We start from the raw sequence: 24,063 nt of genomic DNA on the forward strand, positions 1-24,063 counted from the left end.
TGAGTGAGTGAGTGAGTGGGTGAGTGGGTGAGTGAGTGAGTGAGTGAGTGAGTGGGTGAGTGGGTGAGTGAGTGAGTGGGTGAGTGAGTGGGTGAGTGGGTGGGTGTCTCTGGGTGAGCTCACCCGGTGAGCAGAGTGGTGGGACAGCCGGTGGCGAGGCCAGGTGGGGTGTGTGCACGCACGTGGGTGAGTGAGTGTGTGAGTGGGTGAGTGTGTGAGTGTGTGAGTGAGTGGGTGAGTGAGTGAGTGAGTGAGTGGGTGAGTGGGTGAGTGAGTGAGTGGGTGAGTGAGTGGGTGAGTGGGTGGGTGTCTCTGGGTGAGCTCACCCGGTGAGCAGAGTGGTGGGACAGCCGGTGGCGAGGCCAGGTGGGGTGTGTGCACGCACGTGGGTGAGTGAGTGTGTGAGTGGGTGAGTGTGTGAGTGTGTGAGTGAGTGGGTGAGTGAGTGAGTGAGTGAGTGGGTGAGTGAGTGAGTGAGTGGGTGAGTGAGTGAGTGAGTGAGTGTGGGTGTCTCTGGGTGAGCTCACCCGGTGAGCAGAGTGGTGGGACAGCCGGGTGGCGAGGCCAGGTGGGGTGTGTGCACGCACGTGGGTGAGTGTGTGAGTGAGTGGGTGAGTGTGTGAGTGTGTGAGTGAGTGGGTGAGTGAGTGAGTGAGTGAGTGGGTGAGTGAGTGAGTGAGTGGGTGAGTGGGTGAGTGAGTGAGTGAGTGAGTGAGTGGGTGAGTGGGTGAGTGAGTGAGTGGGTGAGTGAGTGGGTGAGTGGGTGGGTGTCTCTGGGTGAGCTCACCCGGTGAGCAGAGTGGTGGGACAGCCGGTGGCGAGGCCTGGTGGGGTGTGTGCACGCACGTGGGTGAGTGGGTGAGTGAGTGAGTGGGTGAGTGGGTGAGTGGGTGGGTGAGTGAGTGGGTGAGTGGGTGAGTGTCTCTGGGTGAGCTCACCCGGTGAGCAGAGTGGTGGGACAGCCGGTGGCGAGGCCAGGTGGGGTGTGTGCACGCACGTGAGTGAGTGAGTGTGTGAGTGGGTGAGTGTGTGAGTGAGTGAGTGTGTGAGTGAGTGAGTGGGTGAGTGGGTGAGTGAGTGAGTGGGTGAGTGGGTGGGTGAGTGAGTGGGTGTCTCTGGGTGAGCTCACCCGGTGAGCAGAGTGGTGGGACAGCCGGTGGCGAGGCCAGGTGGGGTGTGTGCACGCACGTGGGTGAGTGGGTGAGTGAGTGAGTGAGTGGGTGGGTGGGTGAGTGGGTGAGTGGGTGTGTGTGTGAGTGAGTGAGTGAGTGAGTGGGTGGGTGGGTGAGTGGGTGAGTGGGTGTGTGTGTGAGTGAGTGAGTGAGTGAGTCTCTGGGTGAGTGAGTGAGTGTGTGTGTCTCTGTGAGTGTGTGAGTGAGTGAGTGTGTGAGTGAGTGAGTGTGTGAGTGAGTGGGTGAGTGAGTGAGTGTCTCTGGGTGAGCTCACCCGGTGAGCAGAGTGGTGGGACAGCCGGTGGCGAGGCCAGGTGGGGTGTGTGCACGCACGTGGGTGAGTGGGTGAGTGAGTGGGTGAGTGAGTGAGTGTCTCTGGGTGAGCTCACCCGGTGAGCAGAGTGGTGGGACAGCCGGTGGCGAGGCCAGGTGGGGTGTGTGCACGCACGTGGGTGAGTGGGTGAGTGAGTGAGTGGGTGGGTGGGTGGGTGAGTGGGTGAGTGGGTGTGTGTGTGAGTGAGTGAGTGAGTGGGTGAGTGTGTGAGTGAGTGAGTGTCTCTGGGTGAGCTCACCCGGTGAGCAGAGTGGTGGGACAGCCGGTGGCGAGGCCAGGTGGGGTGTGTGCACGCACGTGAGTGAGTGTCTCTGGGTGAGTGGGTGAGTGAGTGAGTGGGTGAGTGGGTGAGTGAGTGAGTGGGTGAGTGGGTGGGTGTCTCTGGCTGAGCTCACCCGGTGAGCAGAGTGGTGGGACAGCCGGTGGCGAGGCCAGGTGGGGTGTGTGCACGCACGTGAGTGAGTGTCTCTGGGTGAGTGGGTGAGTGAGTGAGTGGGTGAGTGGGTGAGTGAGTGAGTGGGTGAGTGGGTGGGTGTCTCTGGCTGAGCTCACCCGGTGAGCAGAGTGGTGGGACAGCCGGTGGCGAGGCCAGGTGGGGTGTGTGCACGCACGTGGGTGAGTGGGTGAGTGAGTGAGTGAGTGAGTGGGTGAGTGAGTGAGTGAGTGTGTGAGTGAGTGAGTGTGTGAGTGTGTGAGTGAGTGAGTGAGTGGGTGAGTGAGTGGGTGAGTGGGTGGGTGTCTCTGGGTGAGCTCACCCGGTGAGCAGAGTGGTGGGACAGCCGGTGGCGAGGCCAGGTGGGGTGTGTGCACGCACGTGAGTGAGTGTCTCTGGGTGAGTGGGTGAGTGAGTGAGTGGGTGAGTGGGTGAGTGAGTGAGTGGGTGAGTGAGTGGGTGAGTGGGTGGGTGTCTCTGGGTGAGCTCACCCGGTGAGCAGAGTGGTGGGACAGCCGGTGGCGAGGCCAGGTGGGGTGTGTGCACGCACGTGAGTGAGTGTTTCTGGGTGAGTGGGTGGGTGAGTGAGTCTCTGGGTGAGTGAGTGTGTGAGTGTGTGAGTGTGTGAGTGAGTGGGTGAGTGAGTGGGTGAGTGGGTGGGTGTCTCTGGGTGAGCTCACCCGGTGAGCAGAGTGGTGGGACAGCCGGTGGCGAGGCCAGGTGGGGTGTGTGCACGCACGTGGGTGAGTGGGTGAGTGAGTGAGTGGGTGGGTGGGTGGGTGGGTGAGTGAGTGAGTGAGTCTCTGGGTGAGTGAGTGAGTGTGTGAGTGTGTGAGTGAGTGGGTGAGTGGGTGAGTGAGTGGGTGAGTGTCTCTGGGTGAGCTCACCCGGTGAGCAGAGTGGTGGGACAGCCGGTGGCGAGGCCAGGTGGGGTGTGTGCACGCACGTGGGTGAGTGGGTGAGTGAGTGAGTGGGTGAGTGGGTGGGTGAGTGGGTGAGTGGGTGTGTGAGTGAGTGGGTGAGTGAGTGGGTGAGTGAGTGAGTGAGTGTGTGAGTGAGTGGGTGAGTGGGTGGGTGTCTCTGGGTGAGCTCACCCGGTGACCAGAGTGGTGGGACAGCCGGTGGCGAGGCCAGGTGGGGTGTGTGCACGCACGTGAGTGAGTGTCTCTGGGTGAGTGGGTGAGTGAGTGAGTGGGTGAGTGGGTGAGTGAGTGAGTGGGTGAGTGGGTGAGTGTCTCTGGGTGAGCTCACCCGGTGAGCAGAGTGGTGGGACAGCCGGTGGCGAGGCCAGGTGGGGTGTGTGCACGCACGTGAGTGAGTGTCTCTGGGTGAGTGTGTGAGTGAGTGTGTGAGTGAGTGAGTGAGTGGGTGAGTGGGTGGGTGAGTGGGTGGGTGTCTCTGTCTGAGCTCACCCGGTGAGCAGAGTGGTGGGACAGCCGGTGGCGAGGCCAGGTGGGGTGTGTGCACGCACGTGGGTGGGTGGGTGGGTGAGTGGGTGAGTGGGTGTGTGTGTGAGTGAGTGAGTGAGTGGGTGAGTGTGTGAGTGAGTGGGTGAGTGTGTGAGTGTGTGAGTGAGTAAGTGAGTGAGTGAGTGGGTGAGTGAGTGGGTGAGTGGGTGAGTGTCTCTGTCTGAGCTCACCCGGTGAGCAGAGTGGTGGGACAGCCGGTGGCGAGGCCAGGTGGGGTGTGTGCACGCACGTGAGTGAGTGTCTCTGGGTGAGTGGGTGAGTGAGTGAGTGGGTGAGTGAGTGGGTGAGTGGGTGGGTGTCTCTGGGTGAGCTCACCCGGTGAGCAGAGTGGTGGGACAGCCGGTGGCGAGGCCAGGTGGGGTGTGTGCACGCACGTGGGTGCTGAACACAGTGTACGTGGGCACGTTGCAGTGACGCATCACGGACGTAGCCACGGCCACCGGGGGGTAAGACGTGGAACCTGGAGAGAGACACGGGGAGAGAGACACGGGGAGAGAGACACGGGGAGAGAGACACGGGGAGAGAGAGACACGGTGAGAGAGACACGGGGAGAGAGACACGGGGAGAGAGACACGGGGGGACGGGGGAGAGAGACACGGGGAGAGAGACACGGTGAGAGAGACACGGGGAGAGAGACACGGGGAGAGAGACACGGGGAGAGAGACACGGTGAGAGAGACACGGGGAGAGAGACACGGGGAGAGAGACACGGTGAGAGAGAGACACGGGGAGAGAGACACGGTGAGAGAGAGACACGGGGAGAGACGGTGAGAGAGACACGGGGAGAGAGACACGGGGAGAGAGACACGGGGAGAGAGACACGGGGAGAGAGACACAGGGACAGAGACACGGGGAGAGAGACACGGTGAGAGAGACACGGGGAGAGACACGGGGAGAGAGACACGGGGAGAGAGAGAGAGACACGGGGAGAGAGACACGGGGAGAGAGACACGGTGAGAGAGACACGGGGAGAGAGACACGGGAAGAGAGACATGGGGAGACACGGTGAGAGAGACACGGGGAGAGAGACACGGGGAGAGAGACACGGGGAGAGAGACACGGTGAGAGAGACACGGGGAGAGAGACACGGGGAGAGAGACACGGCGGGACGGGGGAGAGAGACACGGGGAGAGAGACACGGTGAGAGAGACACGGGGAGAGAGACACGGTGAGAGAGACACGGGGAGAGAGACACGGGGAGAGAGACACGGTGAGAGAGACACGGGGAGAGAGACACGGGGAGAGAGACACGGGGAGAGACGGTGAGAGAGACACGGGGAGAGAGACACGGGGAGAGAGACACGGGGAGAGAGACACGGGGAGAAAGACACAGGGAGAGAGACACGGGGAGAGAGACACGGTGAGAGAGACACGGGGAGAGAGACACAGGGAGAGAGACACGGGGAGAGAGACACGGTGAGAGAGACACGGGGAGAGAGACACGGTGAGAGAGACACGGGGAGACACGAGGAGAGAGACATGGGGAGAGAAACACGGGGAGAGAGACACGGGGAGAGAGACACGGGGAGAGAGAGACACGGGGAGAGAGACACGGGGAGAGAGAGACACGGGGAGAGGGGAGAGAGACACGGGGAGAGAGACACAGAGTCCCACAGAGACCGATGGTTGGCTACGTGCCAAAGAACTTCAACAAAGTCCACACCCCTCTCTGTGTGTCTCTGTGTGTCTCTCTGTGTGGATCTGTGTGTCTCTCTGTGTCTCTCTGTGTGTCTCTGTGTCTGTGTGTGTCTGTGTGTGTCTCTGTGTCTCTCTGTGTGGATCTGTGTGTCTCTCTGTGTCTCTCTGTGTGTCTCTGTGTCTGTGTGTGTCTGTGTGTGTCTCTGTGTCTGTCTGTGTGGATCTGTGTGTGTCTCTGTGTGTCTCTGTGTGTCTCTGTGTCTGTGTGTGTCTGTGTGTGTGTCTGTGTCTCTCTGTGTGGATCTGTGTGTCTCTGTGTGTCTCTGTGTCTGTGTGTGTCTGTGTGTGTGTCTGTGTGTCTCTGTCTCTCTGTGCGTCTCTCTGTGTGTCTGTATGTCTGTGTCTCTGTGTGTGTCTCTCTCCGTGTCTGTGTCTCTGTGTGTCTCTGTGTGTCTCTGTGTGTCTGTGTGTGTCTGTGTGTGTCTCTGTCTCTCTGTGCGTCTCTCTGTGTGTCTGTATGTCTGTGTGTCTCTGTGTGTCTCTGTGTCTCTCTGTGTGGATCTGTGTGTGTCTCTGTGTGTCTCTGTATGTCTCTGTCTCTGTGTGTCTGTATGTCTGTGTCTCTGTGTGTGTGTGTCTCTCTCCGTGTCTGTGTCTCTGTGTGACTGTGTGTGTCTCTGTGTGTGTCTGTGTGTGTCTCTGTTGTGTGTCTCTGTGTGTCTGTGTGTGTCTCTGTGTGTGTCTGTGTGTGTCTCTGTGTGTCTGTGTCTCTGTGTGTGTCTGTGTGTGCCTCTGTGTGTCTCTGTGTGTCTCTGTGTGTCTGTGTCTCTGTGTGTGTCTGTGTGTGTCTGTGTGTGTCTCTGTTGTGTCTCTCTGTGTCTCTCTGTGTGTGTCTCTGTGTGTGTCTCTGTGTGTGTCTCTCTCTGTGTCTCTCTGTGTCTGTGTGTCTCACCGGTGATGCTGTGTCTCTGTCCGTGTGAGCGCCACGCCGTGTGTCTGTGTGTGTCTCTCTCTCTGTGTCTCTCTGTGTCTCTGTGTCTCACCGGTGATGCTGTGTCTCTGTCCTCCGTGTGAGCGCCACGCCGTGTGTCTGTGTGTGTCTCTCTCTCTGTGTCTCTCTGTGTCTGTGTGTCTCACCGGTGATGCTGTGTCTCTGTCCGTGTGAGCGCCACGCCGTGTGTCTGTGTGTGTCTCTCTCTGTGTCTCTCTGTGTCTCTGTGTCTCACCGGTGATGCTGTGTCTCTGTCCTCCGTGTGAGCGCCACGCCGTGTGTCTGTGTGTGTCTCTCTCTCTGTGTCTCTCTGTGTCTCTGTGTCTCACCGGTGATGCTGTGTCTCTGTCCGTGTGAGCGCCACGCCGTGTGTCTGTGTGTGTCTCTCTCTCTGTGTCTCTCTGTGTCTGTGTGTCTCACCGGTGATGCTGTGTCTCTGTCCGTGTGAGCGCCACGCCGTGTGTCTGTGTGTGTCTCTCTCTCTGTGTCTCTCTGTGTCTGTGTGTCTCACCGGTGATGCTGTGTCTCTGTCCGTGTGAGCGCCACGCCGTGTGTCTGTGTGTGTCTCTCTCTCTGTGTCTCTCTGTGTCTGTGTGTCTCACCGGTGATGCTGTGTCTCTGTCCGTGTGAGCGCCACGCCGTGTGTCTGTGTGTGTCTCTCTCTCTGTGTCTCTCTGTGTCTCTGTGTCTCACCGGTGATGCTGTGTCTCTGTCCGTGTGAGCGCCACGCCGTGTGTCTGTGTGTGTCTCTCTCTCTGTGTCTCTCTGTGTCTCTGTGTCTCACCGGTGATGCTGTGTCTCTGTCCGTGTGAGCGCCACGCCGTGTGTCTGTGTGTGTCTCTCTCTCTGTGTCTCTCTGTGTCTGTGTGTCTCACCGGTGATGCTGTGTCTCTGTCCTCCGTGTGAGCGCCACGCCGTGTGTCTGTGTGTGTCTCTCTCTCTGTGTCTCTCTGTGTCTCTGTGTCTCACCGGTGATGCTGTGTCTCTGTCCTCCGTGTGAGCGCCACGCCGTGTGTCTGTGTGTGTCTCTCTCTCTGTGTCTCTCTGTGTCTCTGTGTCTCACCGGTGATGCTGTGTCTCTGTCCTCCGTGTGAGCGCCACGCCGTGTGTCTGTGTGTGTCTCTCTCTCTGTGTCTCTCTGTGTCTGTGTGTCTCACCAGTGATGCTGTGTCTCTGTCCTCCGTGTGAGCGCCACGCCGTGTGTCTGTGTGTGTCTCTCTCTCTGTGTCTCTCTGTGTCTGTGTGTCTCACCGGTGATGCTGTGTCTCTGTCCTCCGTGTGAGCGCCACGCCGTGTGTCTGTGTGTGTCTCTCTCTCTGTGTCTCTCTGTGTCTCTGTGTCTCACCGGTGATGCTGTGTCTCTGTCCGTGTGAGCGCCACGCCGTGTGTCTGTGTGTGTCTCTCTCTCTGTGTCTCTCTGTGTCTGTGTGTCTCACCGGTGATGCTGTGTCTCTGTCCTCCGTGTGAGCGCCACGCCGTGTGTCTGTGTGTGTCTCTCTCTCTGTGTCTCTCTGTGTCTGTGTGTCTCACCGGTGATGCTGTGTCTCTGTCCGTGTGAGCGCCACGCCGTGTGTCTGTGTGTGTCTCTCTCTCTGTGTCTCTCTGTGTCTGTGTGTCTCACCGGTGATGCTGTGTCTCTGTCCGTGTGAGCGCCACGCCGTGTGTCTGTGCGTGTCTCTCTCTCTGTGTCTCTCTGTGTCTGTGTGTCTCACCGGTGATGCTGTGTCTCTGTCCTCCGTGTGAGCGCCACGCCGTGTGTCTGTGTGTGTCTCTCTCTCTGTGTCTCTCTGTGTCTGTGTGTCTCACCGGTGATGCTGTGTCTCTGTCCTCCGTGTGAGCGCCACGCCGTGTGTCTGTGTGTGTCTCTCTCTCTGTGTCTCTCTGTGTCTGTGTGTCTCACCGGTGATGCTGTGTCTCTGTCCTCCGTGTGAGCGCCACGCCGTGTGTCTGTGTGTGTCTCTCTCTCTGTGTCTCTCTGTGTCTGTGTGTCTCACCGGTGATGCTGTGTCTCTGTCCTCCGTGTGAGCGCCACGCCGTGTGTCTGTGTGTGTCTCTCTCTCTGTGTCTCTCTGTGTCTCTGTGTCTCACCGGTGATGCTGTGTCTCTGTCCGTGTGCGCGCCACGCCGTGTGTCTGTGTGTGTCTCTCTCTCTGTGTCTCTCTGTGTCTGTGTGTCTCACCGGTGATGCTGTGTCTCTGTCCTCCGTGTGAGCGCCACGCCGTGTGTCTGTGTGTCTCTCTCTCTGTGTCTCTCTGTGTCTCTGTGTCTCACCGGTGATGCTGTGTCTCTGTCCGTGTGAGCGCCACGCCGTGTGTCTGTGTGTGTCTCTCTCTCTGTGTCTCTCTGTGTCTCTGTGTCTCACCGGTGATGCTGTGTCTCTGTCCTCCGTGTGAGCGCCACGCCGTGTGTCTGTGTGTGTCTCTCTCTCTGTGTCTCTCTGTGTCTGTGTGTCTCACCGGTGATGCTGTGTCTCTGTCCTCCGTGTGAGCGCCACGCCGTGTGTCTGTGTGTCTCTCTCTCTGTGTCTCTCTGTGTCTCTGTGTCTCACCGGTGATGCTGTGTCTCTGTCCGTGTGAGCGCCACGCCGTGTGTCTGTGTGTGTCTCTCTCTCTGTGTCTCTCTGTGTCTGTGTGTCTCACCGGTGATGCTGTGTCTCTGTCCGTGTGAGCGCCACGCCGTGTGAGGCGCCAGGAGCCTCGGGGAGATGTCCAGACGGTCGCGAGCGCGCAGGAACTCGCGCGGACGCTGATGTGTGTACACAGAGACACACAGAGAGACACACAGACACACACACAGAGACACACACAGAGACACACAGAGAGACACACACAGAGACACTCAGAGACACACAGAGACACACAGAGAGACACACAGACACACACAGAGACACTCAGAGACACACAGAGACACTCAGAGACACACAGAGACACACAGAGACACACAGAGAGACACACAGACACACACAGAGACACACAGAGAGACACACAGACACACACAGAGACACTCAGAGACACACAGAGACAGTGAGAGACACACACAGAGACATACAGAGACACTCAGAGACACACAGAGACAGTGAGAGACACACACAGAGACATACAGAGACACTCAGAGACACACAGAGACAGTGAGAGACACACACAGAGACATACAGAGACACTCAGAGACACACAGAGACAGTGAGAGACACACACAGAGACACACAGAGACAGTGAGAGACACACAGAGACACACACAGAGACACACAGAGACACACAGAGACACACACAGAGACACACAGAGACAGTGAGAGACACACAGAGAGAGAGACACACACACACACAGAGACACACAGACACAAACAGAGACAGTGAGAGACACACACAGAGACATACAGAGACACTCAGAGACACAGAGACACACAGACACAAACAGAGACAGTGAGAGACACACACAGACACACAGAGACACACAGCGAGACACACAGACACACACAGAGACAGTGAGAGACACACACAGAGACATACAGAGACACTCAGAGACACACAGAGACAGTGAGAGACACACACAGAGACACACAGAGACACTCAGAGACACACAGAGACAGTGAGAGACACACACAGAGACATACAGACACACACAGACACACAGAGACACACAGCGAGACACACAGACACACACAGAGACAGTGAGAGACACACACAGAGACATACAGAGACACACAGAGACACACAGAGAGACACACAGACACACACAGAGACACTCAGAGACACACACAGAGACATACAGAGACAGTGAGAGACACACACAGAGACATACAGAGTCACACAGAGACACACAGAGACACACAGAGACACACAGAGAGACACACAGACACACACAGAGACACTCAGAGACACACAGAGACAGTGAGAGACACACACAGAGACATACAGACACACACAGACACACAGAGACACACAGCGAGACACACAGACACACACAGAGACAGTGAGAGACACACACAGAGACATACAGACACACACAGAGAGACACACAGACACACACAGAGACAGTGAGAGACACACACAGAGACACACAGAGAGACACACAGACACACACAGAGACAGTGAGAGACACACACAGAGACAGTGAGAGACACACAGAGAGACACACAGACACACACAGAGACACACAGAGACACTCAGACACACACAGAGACACACAGAGACAGTGAGAGACACACAGAGAGAGAGACACACACACACACAGAGACACACAGACACAAACAGAGACAGTGAGAGACACACACAGAGACATACAGAGACACTCAGAGACACAGAGACACACAGACACAAACAGAGACAGTGAGAGACACACACAGACACACAGAGACACACAGCGAGACACACAGACACACACAGAGACAGTGAGAGACACACACAGAGACATACAGAGACACTCAGAGACACACAGAGACAGTGAGAGACACACACAGAGACATACAGACACACACAGACACACAGAGACACACAGCGAGACACACAGACACACACAGAGACAGTGAGAGACACACACAGAGACATACAGAGACACACAGAGACACACAGAGAGACACACAGACACACACAGAGACACTCAGAGACACACACAGAGACATACAGAGACAGTGAGAGACACACACAGAGACATACAGAGTCACACAGAGACACACAGAGACACACAGAGACACACAGAGAGACACACAGACACACACAGAGACACTCAGAGACACACAGAGACAGTGAGAGACACACACAGAGACATACAGACACACACAGACACACAGAGACACACAGCGAGACACACAGACACACACAGAGACAGTGAGAGACACACACAGAGACATACAGACACACACAGAGAGACACACAGACACACACAGAGACAGTGAGAGACACACACAGAGACACACAGAGAGACACACAGACACACACAGAGACAGTGAGAGACACACACAGAGACACACAGACACACACAGAGACAGTGAGAGACACACACAGAGACATACAGAGACACTCAGACACACACAGAGACAGTGAGAGACACACACAGAGACATACAGAGACATACAGAGACACACAGACACACACAGAGACACACAGAGAGACACACAGACACACACAGAGACACTCAGAGACACACAGAGACAGTGAGAGACACACACAGAGACACACAGCGAGACACACAGACACACACAGAGACAGTGAGAGACACACACAGAGACATACAGAGACACACAGACACACACAGAGACAGTGAGAGACACACACAGAGACACACAACGAGACACACAGACACACACAGAGACACACAACGAGACACACAGACACACACAGAGACAGTGAGAGACACACACAGAGACACACAGAGACAGTGAGAGACACACACAGAGACACACAGACACACACAGAGACATACAGAGACACACAGACACACACAGAGACACACAACGAGACACACAGACACACACAGAGACAGTGAGAGACACACACAGAGACACACAGAGACAGTGAGAGACACACACAGAGACACACAGACACACACAGAGACACTCAGAGACACACAGAGACAGTGAGAGACACACACACAGACACACAGAGACAGTGAGAGACACACACAGAGACATACAGAGACACTCAGACACACACAGACACACACAGACACACACAGAGACAGTGAGAGACACACACAGAGACACACAGAGACAGTGAGAGACACACACAGAGACACTCAGAGACACACAGACACACACAGAGACAGTGAGAGACACACACAGAGACACTCAGAGACACACAGAGACAGTGAGAGACACACACAGAGACACACAGAGAGACACACAGAGACAGTGAGAGACACACACAGAGACACACACAGAGACATACAGAGACACTCAGAGACAGTGAGAGACACACACAGAGACACACAGAGAGACACACAGACACACACAGAGACAGTGAGAGACACACACAGAGACACACAGAGACAGTGAGAGACACACACAGAGAGAGACACACACAGAGACACACAGACACACACAAAGACAGTGAGAGACACACACAGAGACACACAGAGACAGTGAGAGACACACACAGAGAGAGACACACACAGACACACACAGAGACACTCAGAGACACACAGAGACAGTGAGAGACACACACAGAGACATACAGAGACACTCAGAGACACACAGACACACACAGACACACACAGAGACACACAGAGACAGTGAGAGACACACACAGAGACATACAGAGAGACACACACAGAGACATACAGACACACACAGACACACACAGAGACACACAGAGACAGTGAGAGACACACACAGAGACACACAGCGAGACACACAGACACACACAGAGACAGTGAGAGACACACACAGAGACATACAGAGACACTCAGAGACACACAGAGACAGTGAGAGACACACACAGAGACACACAGACACACAGAGACACACAGAGAGACACACAGACACACACAGAGACAGTGAGAGACACACACAGAGACACACAGAGAGACACACAGACACACACAGAGACAGTGAGAGACACACACACAGACACACAGAGAGACACACAGAGAGACACACAGAGACAGTGAGAGACACACACAGAGACACACACAGAGACACACAGACACACACAGAGACAGTGAGAGACACACACAGAGACACACACAGAGACACTCAGAGACACACAGAGACAGTGAGAGACACACACAGAGACACACAGAGAGACACACAGACACACACAGAGACACTCAGAGACACACAGAGACAGTGAGAGACACACACAGAGACACACAGAGAGACACACAGAGAGACACAGAGACAGTGAGAGACACACACAGAGACACACAGCGAGACACTCAGACACACACAGAGACAGTGAGAGACACACACAGAGACATACAGACACACACAGACACACAGAGACACACAGCGAGACACACAGACACACACAGAGACAGTGAGAGACACACACAGAGACATACAGAGACACACAGAGACACACAGAGAGACACACAGACACACACAGAGACACTCAGAGACACACACAGAGACATACAGAGACAGTGAGAGACACACACAGAGACATACAGAGTCACACAGAGACACACAGAGACACACAGAGACACACAGAGAGACACACAGACACACACAGAGACACTCAGAGACACACAGAGACAGTGAGAGACACACACAGAGACATACAGACACACACAGACACACAGAGACACACAGCGAGACACACAGACACACACAGAGACAGTGAGAGACACACACAGAGACATACAGACACACACAGAGAGACACACAGACACACACAGAGACAGTGAGAGACACACACAGAGACACACAGAGAGACACACAGACACACACAGAGACAGTGAGAGACACACACAGAGACACACAGACACACACAGAGACAGTGAGAGACACACACAGAGACATACAGAGACACTCAGACACACACAGAGACAGTGAGAGACACACACAGAGACATACAGAGACATACAGAGACACACAGACACACACAGAGACACACAGAGAGACACACAGACACACACAGAGACACTCAGAGACACACAGAGACAGTGAGAGACACACACAGAGACACACAGCGAGACACACAGACACACACAGAGACAGTGAGAGACACACACAGAGACATACAGAGACACACAGACACACACAGAGACAGTGAGAGACACACACAGAGACACACAACGAGACACACAGACACACACAGAGACACACAACGAGACACACAGACACACACAGAGACAGTGAGAGACACACACAGAGACACACAGAGACAGTGAGAGACACACACAGAGACACACAGACACACACAGAGACATACAGAGACACACAGACACACACAGAGACACACAACGAGACACACAGACACACACAGAGACAGTGAGAGACACACACAGAGACACACAGAGACAGTGAGAGACACACACAGAGACACACAGACACACACAGAGACACTCAGAGACACACAGAGACAGTGAGAGACACACACACAGACACACAGAGACAGTGAGAGACACACACAGAGACATACAGAGACACTCAGACACACACAGACACACACAGACACACACAGAGACAGTGAGAGACACACACAGAGACACACAGAGACAGTGAGAGACACACACAGAGACACTCAGAGACACACAGACACACACAGAGACAGTGAGAGACACACACAGAGACACTCAGAGACACACAGAGACAGTGAGAGACACACACAGAGACACACAGAGAGACACACAGAGACAGTGAGAGACACACACAGAGACACACACAGAGACATACAGAGACACTCAGAGACAGTGAGAGACACACACAGAGACACACAGAGAGACACACAGACACACACAGAGACAGTGAGAGACACACACAGAGACACACAGAGACAGTGAGAGACACACACAGAGAGAGACACACACAGAGACACACAGACACACACAAAGACAGTGAGAGACACACACAGAGACACACAGAGACAGTGAGAGACACACACAGAGAGAGACACACACAGACACACACAGAGACACTCAGAGACACACAGAGACAGTGAGAGACACACACAGAGACATACAGAGACACTCAGAGACACACAGACACACACAGACACACACAGAGACACACAGAGACAGTGAGAGACACACACAGAGACATACAGAGAGACACACACAGAGACATACAGACACACACAGACACACACAGAGACACACAGAGACAGTGAGAGACACACACAGAGACACACAGCGAGACACACAGACACACACAGAGACAGTGAGAGACACACACAGAGACATACAGAGACACTCAGAGACACACAGAGACAGTGAGAGACACACACAGAGACACACAGACACACAGAGACACACAGAGAGACACACAGACACACACAGAGACAGTGAGAGACACACACAGAGACACACAGAGAGACACACAGACACACACAGAGACAGTGAGAGACACACACACAGACACACAGAGAGACACACAGAGAGACACACAGAGACAGTGAGAGACACACACAGAGACACACACAGAGACACACAGACACACACAGAGACAGTGAGAGACACACACAGAGACACACACAGAGACACTCAGAGACACACAGAGACAGTGAGAGACACACACAGAGACACACAGAGAGACACACAGACACACACAGAGACACTCAGAGACACACAGAGACAGTGAGAGACACACACAGAGACACACAGAGAGACACACAGAGAGACACAGAGACAGTGAGAGACACACACAGAGACACACAGCGAGACACTCAGACACACACAGAGACAGTGAGAGACACACACAGAGACACACACAGAGACACACAGACACACACAGAGACAGTGAGAGACACACACAGAGACACACACAGAGACACTCAGAGACACACAGAGACAGTGAGAGACACACACAGAGACACACAGAGAGACACACAGACACACACAGAGACACTCAGAGACACACAGAGACAGTGAGAGACACACACAGAGACACACAGAGAGACACACACAGAGACAGTGAGAGACACACACAGAGAGACACACAGACACACACAGAGACAGTGAGAGACACACACAGAGACATACAGAGACACACAGACACACAGAGACACACAGAGAGACACACAGACACACACAGAGACAGTGAGGGACACACACAGAGACATACAGACACACACAGACACACAGAGACACACAGCGAGACACACAGACACACACAGAGACAGTGAGAGACACACACAGAGACATACAGAGACACACAGAGACATACAGAGACACACAGACACACACAGAGACACACAGAGAGACACACAGACACACACAGAGACAGTGAGAGACACACACAGAGACATACAGAGTCACACAGAGACACACAGAGACAGTGAAAGACACACACAGAGACACACAGCGAGACACACAGACACACACAGAGACACACAGAGACACACAGAGACACACACAGAGACACACAGAGACACACACAGAGACACACACAGAGACACACAGACACACAGAGACACACAGAGAGACACACAGACACACACAGAGACACACACAGAGACACACAGAGACACACAGAGACAGTGAGAGACACACACAGAGACACACACAGAGACACACAGAGACACACAGAGACAGTGAGAGACACACACAGAGACATACAGAGACACTCAGAGACACACAGACACACACAGAGACAGTGAGAGACACACACAGAGACATACAGAGACACTCAGAGACACACAGACACACACAGAGACAGTGAGAGACACACACAGAGACATACAGAGACACTCAGAGACACACAGACACACACAGAGACAGTGAGAGACACACACAGAGACACACAGAGACACTCAGAGACACACAGACACACACAGAGACAGTGAGAGACACACACAGAGACATACAGAGACACTCAGAGACACACAGACACACACAGAGACAGTGAGAGACACTCAGAGACACACAGAGACACACAGAGACAGTGAGAGACACACACAGAGACATACAGAGACACTCAGAGACAGTGAGAGACACACACAGAGACAGTGAGAGACACACACAGAGACACACAGAGACAGTGAGAGACACACACAGAGACAGTGAGAGACACACAGACACACAGAGAGACAGTGAGAGACACACAGACACACACAGAGACAGTGAGAGACACACAGACACACAGAGAGACAGTGAGAGACACACACAGAGACACACAGAGACAGTGAGAGACACACACAGAGACACACAGAGAGACACACAGACACACACAGAGACAGTGAGAGACACACACAGAGACATACAGAGACACTCAGACACACACAGAGACAGTGAGAGACACACACAGAGACACACAGAGACAGTGAGAGACACACACAGAGACAGTGAGAGACACACACAGAGACATACAGAGACACTCAGAGACACACAGCGAGACACACAGACACACACGGAGACAGTGAGAGACACACAGACACACACAGAGACAGTGAGACACACACAGAGACACACAGAGAGACACACAGACACACACAGAGACAGTGAGAGACACACACAGAGAGACACACACACAGTGACACACACACACACAGACACAACAACAACAACAACAACCGCCATTCGCCACTAAGTGGCGGTGACGTCACCACGACGCTTGTGCCAGGCCATGTGCACCTTGAGGCTACCACGTGACGTGTCGAACGCCCGCTGGCAGGAGGTCACGGGGCAGACCCAGCAGGTGCCACGGGTTGTACTGCTGTGCCAGGCTAGGTGCATGAGGAGGAGGTCACGGGGCAGACCCAGCAGGTGCCATGGGTTGACTGCTGTGCCAGGCTAGGTGCATGAGGAGGAGGTCACGGGGCAGACCCAGCAGGTGCCACGGGTCGACTGACCGAAATGACCGAGATGACTGGCTGATGCACCACCTGTGCCCCCTACTGTGCCAACTTGCTGTGCTTTAGCCACCCGGCGCTCCGCTCGTTGTTGTGAGCGTCGCTCCTCCGCCCTCCGTTGTTGTTGGAGGGCGACTGCCTCCAACTGCCCAGCAGCGTCCTTCACGAGCCTCCTCCACTGAGGCCGATCTTGACACCGCTGGTACCAGTCATCGGCAAGTCCACTCAGCTCCACGTCCTCCTGTACCACATCACTCCATCTCTTCTCTAGCCCGTGCCTCCTGTACCACATCGCTCCATCTCTTCTCTAGCCCGTGCCTCCCGTACCACGTCACTCCATCTCTTCTCTAGCCCGTGCCTCCCGTACCACGTCACTCCATCTCTTCTCTAGCCCGTGCCTCCCGTACCACGTCACTCCATCTCTTCTCTAGCCCGTGCCTCCTGTACCACATCGCTCCATCTCTTCTCTAGCCCGTGCCTCCCGTACCACGTCACTCCATCTCTTCTCTAGCCCGTGCCTCCTGTACCACATCGCTCCATCTCTTCTCTAGCCCGTGCCTCCTGTACCACGTCACTCCATCTCTCCTCTAGCCCGTGCCTCCTGTACCACATCGCTCCATCTCTTCTCTAGCCCGTGCCTCCCGTACCACGTCACTCCATCTCTTCTCTAGCCCGTGCCTCCCGTACCACATCACTCCATCTCTTCTCTAGCCCGTGCCTCCCGTACCACATCACTCCATCTCTTCTCTAGCCCGTGCCTCCCGTACCACGTCACTCCATCTCTTCTCTAGCCCGTGCCTCATGTACCACATCGCTCCATCTCTTCTCTAGCCCGTGCCGCGCCCGTTTAGCCCCCTCGATCCGGCCGAACAAAAGCTGTTGAGGCATGCGGTGGCTGGGCATGCGGGCTACATGACCCAGCCAACGCAGCCTTGCCTGCCGGAGGAGCTCACCGATGGGACTTTGTCCAGACCTCCCTCCCTTCCCCTCCCTCCCTCCCCCTCCCTCCCTCTCCCTCCTCCCTCTCCTCCCTCCCTTCCCTTCCCTCCCTCACCCTCCCTCCCTCCCTTCCCCTCCCTCTCCTCCCTCCCTCCCTCCCCCTCCCTCTCCTCCCTCCCTTCCCCTCCCTCACCCTCCCTCCCTCACCCTCCCTCCCTCACCCTCCCTCCCTCTCCCTCCCTCTCCCTCCTCCCTCTCCTCCCTCCCTTCCCCTCCCTCCCTTCCCCTCCCTCCCTCACCCTCCCTCCCTCTCCCTCCCTCTCCCTCCTCCCTCTCCTCCCTCCCTTCCCCTCCCTCCCTTCCCCTCCCTCCCTCACCCTCCCTCCCTCTCCCTCCCTCTCCCTCCTCCCTCTCCTCCCTCCCTTCCCCTCCCTCCCTTCCCCTCCCTCCCTCACCCTCCCTCCCTCACCCTCCCTCCCTCTCCCTCCTCCCTCTCCTCCCTCCCTTCCCCTCCCTCCCTCACCCTCCCTCCCTCACCCTCCCTCCCTCACCCTCCCTCCCTCTCCCTCCTCCCTCTCCTCCCTCCCTTCCCCTCCCTCCCTCACCCTCCCTCCCTCACCCTCCCTCCCTCACCCTCCCTCCCTCTCCCTCCTCCCTCTCCTCCCTCCCTCCCTTCCCCTCCCTCACCCTCCCTCACCCTCCCTCCCTCTCCCTCCTCCCTCCCTCTCCTCCCTCCCTCCCCCTCCCTCTCCTCCCTCCCTTCCCCTCCCTCACCCTCCCTCCCTCACCCTCCCTCCCTCACCCTCCCTCCCTCTCCTCCCTCCCTCTCCTCCCTCCCTCCCCCTCCCTCCCTCACCCTCCCTCCCTCACCCTCCCTCCCTCTCCCTCCCTCACCCTCCCTCCCTCCCCCTCCCTCCCTCACCCTCCCTCCCCCACCATTTTTTTTTTCTGAGCGAAATCTCCTTTTACTTGTTGTTAAATAAACGCCATGAGTTCCAAACGCTCCCCAACTCCGCGTTCCCTCACTGGCACCAACAAGAGCAGCCGTGCCAACACACAGCCTGTGTCCAGCACGGTTACAGTTTGTAGGTTTTTCCATTACCACAAGCGAGCCGTGCCAACACACAGCCTGTGTCTAGCACGGTTACAGGTCACGGTTTTCCACAACCGTGCCAACACAGCCTGTGTCTAGCACGGTTACAGTTTGTAGGTTTTTCCATTGCCACAAGCGAGCCGTGCCACCACAGCCTGTGTCTAGCACGGTTACAGTTTGTAGGTTTTTCCATTGCCACAAGCGAGCCGTGCCAACACAGCCTGTGTCTAGCACGGTTACAGTTTGTAGGTTTTTCCATTGCCACAAGCGAGCCGTGCCACCACAGCCTGTGTCTAGCACGGTTACAGTTTGTAGGTTTTTCCATTGCCACAAGCGAGCCGTGCCAACACAGCCTGTGTCTAGCACGGTTACAGTTTGTAGGTTTTTCCATTACACCACAAGCGAGCCGTGCCAACACACAGCCTGTGTCCAGCACGGTTACAGTTTGTAGGTTTTTCCATTACCACAAGCGAGCCGTGCCAACACAGCCTGTGTCTAGCACGGTTACAGTTTGTAGGTTTTTCCATTGCCACAAGCGAGCCGTGCCAACACAGCCTGTGTCTAGCACGGTTACAGGTCACGGTTTTCCACAACCGTGCCAACACAGCCTGTGTCTAGCACGGTTACAGGTTGCAGGTTTTTCCATTGCCACAAGCGAGCCGTGCCAACACACAGCCTGTGTCTAGCACGGTTACAGTTTGTAGGTTTTTCCATTGCCACAAGCGAGCCGTGCCAACACAGCCTGTGTCTAGCACGGTTACAGTTTGTAGGTTTTTCCATTGCCACAAGCGAGCCGTGCCAACACACAGCCTGTGTCTAGCACGGTTACAGTTTGTAGGTTTTTCCATTGCCACAAGCGAGCCGTGCCAACACAGCCTGTGTCTAGCACGGTTACAGTTTGTAGGTTTTTCCATTGCCACAAGCGAGCCGTGCCAACACACAGCCTGTGTCTAGCACGGTTACAGTTTGTAGGTTTTTCCATTACCACAAGCGAGCCGTGCCAACACACAGCCTGTGTCTAGCACGGTTACAGGTCACGGTTTTCCACAACCGTGCCAACACAGCCTGTGTCTAGCACGGTTACAGTTTGTAGGTTTTTCCATTGCCACAAGCGAGCCGTGCCAACACAGCCTGTGTCTCCCCTCACCCTGATGAGTGGAGGAGGAGACACAGAAGCGCTTGGTCCAGGCCCGGCACTCCGAAGCTCCCGTTTCACCGCCACCAGTGCCTCCTCCTCCTGCTGCTGATGCTGCTGCTGATGCTGCTGCTGATGCTGCTGCTGCTGCTGCTGCTGCTGATGCTGCTGCTGATGCTGCTGCTGATGCTGCTGCTGCTGCTGCTGATGCTGCTGCTGCTGCTGCTGCCGCTGCCGCTTCTTCATGGGCAGCAGAAGCAGCAGCCGTGTGGGAGCGGTGGACGTGGCGGTGGTGGGACTAGCGGGCGGGGTGAGTGTAGTGTCGCTCCCCGCTCCACCACCACCGCTCGCTCCACCCAAGCTTGCTCTACCTAAGCTCGCTCCACCTAAACTTGCTCCACCCCCCACACTCGCTCCACCCCCCACGCTCGCTCCACCCAAGCTCGCTCCACCACCACCGCTCTCCCACCTCTGCCCGTCGGCCGGAGCATCGGCCACAGTCCTCCTCCTGCTCCACCTACTACTCTCAACCCCATCGCTGTCCACCCCTTCCTCATCATCATCGTCGTCATCATCGTCATCGGAAGTTGATGACGACGACGACGACTCCAACGTCTCCTCCTCCTCCTCCGCCAATCCGCCGCGGCGATCGTCCTCCATCACCACCGTCCCACAACCACGCCGCTGGTGCTGCCCATGCCGAGACAATGTGGTGGCGGCGGTGGTGGCGGCGGTGGCGGCGGTGGCGGCGGTGGTGGCGGTGGTGTTGCCGATGATGGTGGTGTTGGCGGCTGCAGCCGTAGAAACGGTGGCAGGCACGACCGCAGGTTCACCCGCTCCTCCTGCTGCTGCTGCTGCTGCTGCTGCTGTAGCTCCTCCTGCTGCTGCTGTAGCTCCTGCTGCTGTTGCTGTTGCTGCTGCTGCTGCTGCTGCTGCTGCGGCGGCGGCGGTGGTGGTGGTGGTGGTGGTGACGGACCCGGCAGGACGTCGAAACGTGTCGCACGAGATGGGCGGCCGTCGGCGAAGCGGCCTGAACACCGAGAGGCGTCCGCCCAGAGTGGCAGCGCCTCGGACGCTCACAGGCACCGTCGCGTCCGTCGTAACCACGACAACGCTGCTGCTGCTGCTGCTGCTGCTGCTGATGCCAGTGCTGATGCTGCTGATGCCAGTGCTGATGCTGCTGATGCCACTGACGTTGCCACCACCACCGCCACCACCAACGCTGACGTCGCTAGCACCAACGTTGCCTCCACCGCTGACGCCACTAATGCCACCAACCCTGACACCACCGCTGCTGCTGCTGCTGCTGCTGATGATGATGCCGCTGATGCCACCAACCCTGACACCACCACCACCACCACCACCGCCGCTGACGCCAAAGCTGCCACCACCACCAACGTTGCCACCACTGACACCACCACTGCCACTACCACCACTACCGCCACCACCACTGCCACCGCGACCACCGACCACCACCACCGACACTCGCTCCTCCTCCCTCTCCCCATCCGACGAGTTCTCCTCAGCGGCGAGGCGTTTGTCCGCGCCGGATGCTGTCGAAACCCCCGTCATCGCCGCTGTTGCCGCCGTGGATGAGGCTGTGGATGTGACGGAGGAGACGCCAACGCCCCAGTCGGCGGTGGAGACCCCATCGCAAGCGACGGACGGAGAGGTACCATCGCAAGAGATCTCCCAACCAGCGGCGGGCGGAGAGGTACCATCGCTGTCCCCAGCAGCGTGGAGAGAGACGGGGGGGGGAGAGACGTGGGGTGGAGCTACGGGGGGAGAGACGGGGGGTGGAGCTACGGGGGGAGAGACGGGGGGAGAGGCGAGGGGAGAGACAAGGGGAGAGACACGGGGAGACACGGGGAGTGGAGCTACGGGGGGAGAGACGTGGGGAGAGACGTGGGGTGGAGCTACGTGGGGTGGAGCTACGTGGGGTGGAGCTACGGGGGGTGGAGCTACGGGGGGCGAGAGGACCCCGCCAAGCGACAGCGAAAGCGTCGAAGAGGAGACTCTGGGCCAAGTCCCGCGGCTTCTCCCAGAGACGTTGACACCACCACCAACAACTCCACCACTAACTCCACCACCAACTCCACCACCACCTCCACCACAAACTCCACCACCACCACCACAAACTCCACCGATACCTCCTATATCTCCACCACCACCAACTCCACCACCACCACCACCACAAAATCCACCACCACCACAATCTCCACCGCCATCTCCACCACCACTCCCTCCTCCACCACCAACTCCACCACCAACTCCACCACTACCACCACCACCACCACCACAACCCGGGGGCGGTGGCTCTTCAAGAAGCGGGAGACGATGTCGCCGCCTTTGCCGCTGCTGCTGCTGCTGCTGCTGCTGCTGCTGCTGCTGCTGCTGCTGGTGGTGGTGGTGGTGGTTGTGGTGGTCCGGGTTGTTGAGCGAACCAAACTCGGGGCGAAACGTGGAGACCGTGTCCGAATGCCTCCGTTGATGGAGCCCCAGGAGGTGGTGGTGGCGGTGGTGGTGGTGGTGGTCATCTTCGTTGTTGCTGTGGTGGTGGTGGTGGTGGTGGAGGTTGTGCTGCTTGTTGTGGTGGTGGTGGTGGTGGAGCTTCTGGCTATCGTTGCCACCGCCGCTGCTGCCGCTGCTGCTGCTGCGACGGAGGTTGTTGTGGTTGTTGTTGTTGCTGCCGCTACGTTGGAGGCTGCTGCCAACGCCGTGTTGCTGCTGTTGTTGTTGCTGTTGCTGCTGTTGCTGTTGCTGCTGTTGCTGCTGTTGTTGCTGTTGTTGTTGTTGTTGGTGGTGGTGCTGTGATGATGATGATGCTGGTGGTGGTGGTGGCGATGTCACTGGGTGTGGGTAGTAAAGAAGGCTGCAATGCTGCTGCTGATGCTGCTGCTCCTGATGCTGCTGATGCTGCTGCTGTTGATGCTGCTGCTGCTGATGCTGCTGCTGCTGCTGCAGCTGCTGCTGATACAGCTGCTCCTGATGCTGCTGATGCTGCTGCTGCTGCTGCTGATGATGCTGATGCTGATGCTGCTGATACAGCACTACCTGCTTCTGATCCTCTTGCTGCTGCTGCTGCTGATACACCACCTGTTGCACATCTTGCTGCTGCTGCTGCTGCTGCTGATACACCACCTGTTGCACATCTTGCTGCTGCTGCTGCTGCTGCTGATGCTGATACACCACCTGTTGCACATCTTGCTGCTGCTGCTGCTGCTGCTGGTGACGACGGTGGTGGCGGCGGTTGCTGCTGCTGCTGCCGCCGCTGCTGCTGTTGTTTTTGTTGTGACGATTGTTGTTGTTGTGACGCTGCTGCTGCTGCTGTTCCAGCTGCTGTTGCTGCTGCTGCTGCTGCTGCTGCTGCTCTTGCTGCTGCAGCTGCTGCTGCTGCTGCTGCTGACCGTCGGGAA

The 24,063-nt window shown here is 56.5% G+C and overlaps 1 protein-coding gene across 1 annotated transcript; it reads right to left on the reverse strand.

Moving 5' to 3' along the window:
• Positions 1–3,719: 3,719 nt before the first annotated feature.
• Positions 3,720–22,790, reverse strand: LOC144954057 (uncharacterized). The gene is made up of 3 exons (XM_078884632.1): positions 20,660–22,790; positions 8,676–8,781; positions 3,720–3,868 (listed from the first exon to the last, which is right to left on the reverse strand). The coding sequence occupies exons 1-3, from the start codon at positions 22,217–22,219 to the stop codon at positions 3,720–3,722; spliced, it is 1,815 nt and encodes a 604-aa protein (XP_078740758.1). The 5' UTR covers positions 22,220–22,790.
• Positions 22,791–24,063: the final 1,273 nt, after the last annotated feature.

Source organism: Lampetra fluviatilis, unplaced genomic scaffold, assembly GCF_964198595.1.
Source record: "Lampetra fluviatilis unplaced genomic scaffold, kcLamFluv1.1 SCAFFOLD_556, whole genome shotgun sequence".
Lineage (NCBI taxonomy): Eukaryota > Metazoa > Chordata > Hyperoartia > Petromyzontiformes > Petromyzontidae > Lampetra > Lampetra fluviatilis.

Coding starts and splice junctions, on each gene's coding strand:
- LOC144954057 (XM_078884632.1), bottom strand. CDS start 22,219: ATGACGGGGGTTTCGACAGCATCCGGCGCGGACAAACGCCTCGCCGCT. Junction 8,782..20,659: donor CTCCTCCTCCACTCATCAGG/GTGAGGGGAGAC, acceptor TACACACATCAG/CGTCCGCGCGAGTTCCTGCG. Junction 3,869..8,675: donor ACAGAGACACAGCATCACCG/GTGAGACACACA, acceptor GTCTCTCTCCAG/GTTCCACGTCTTACCCCCCG.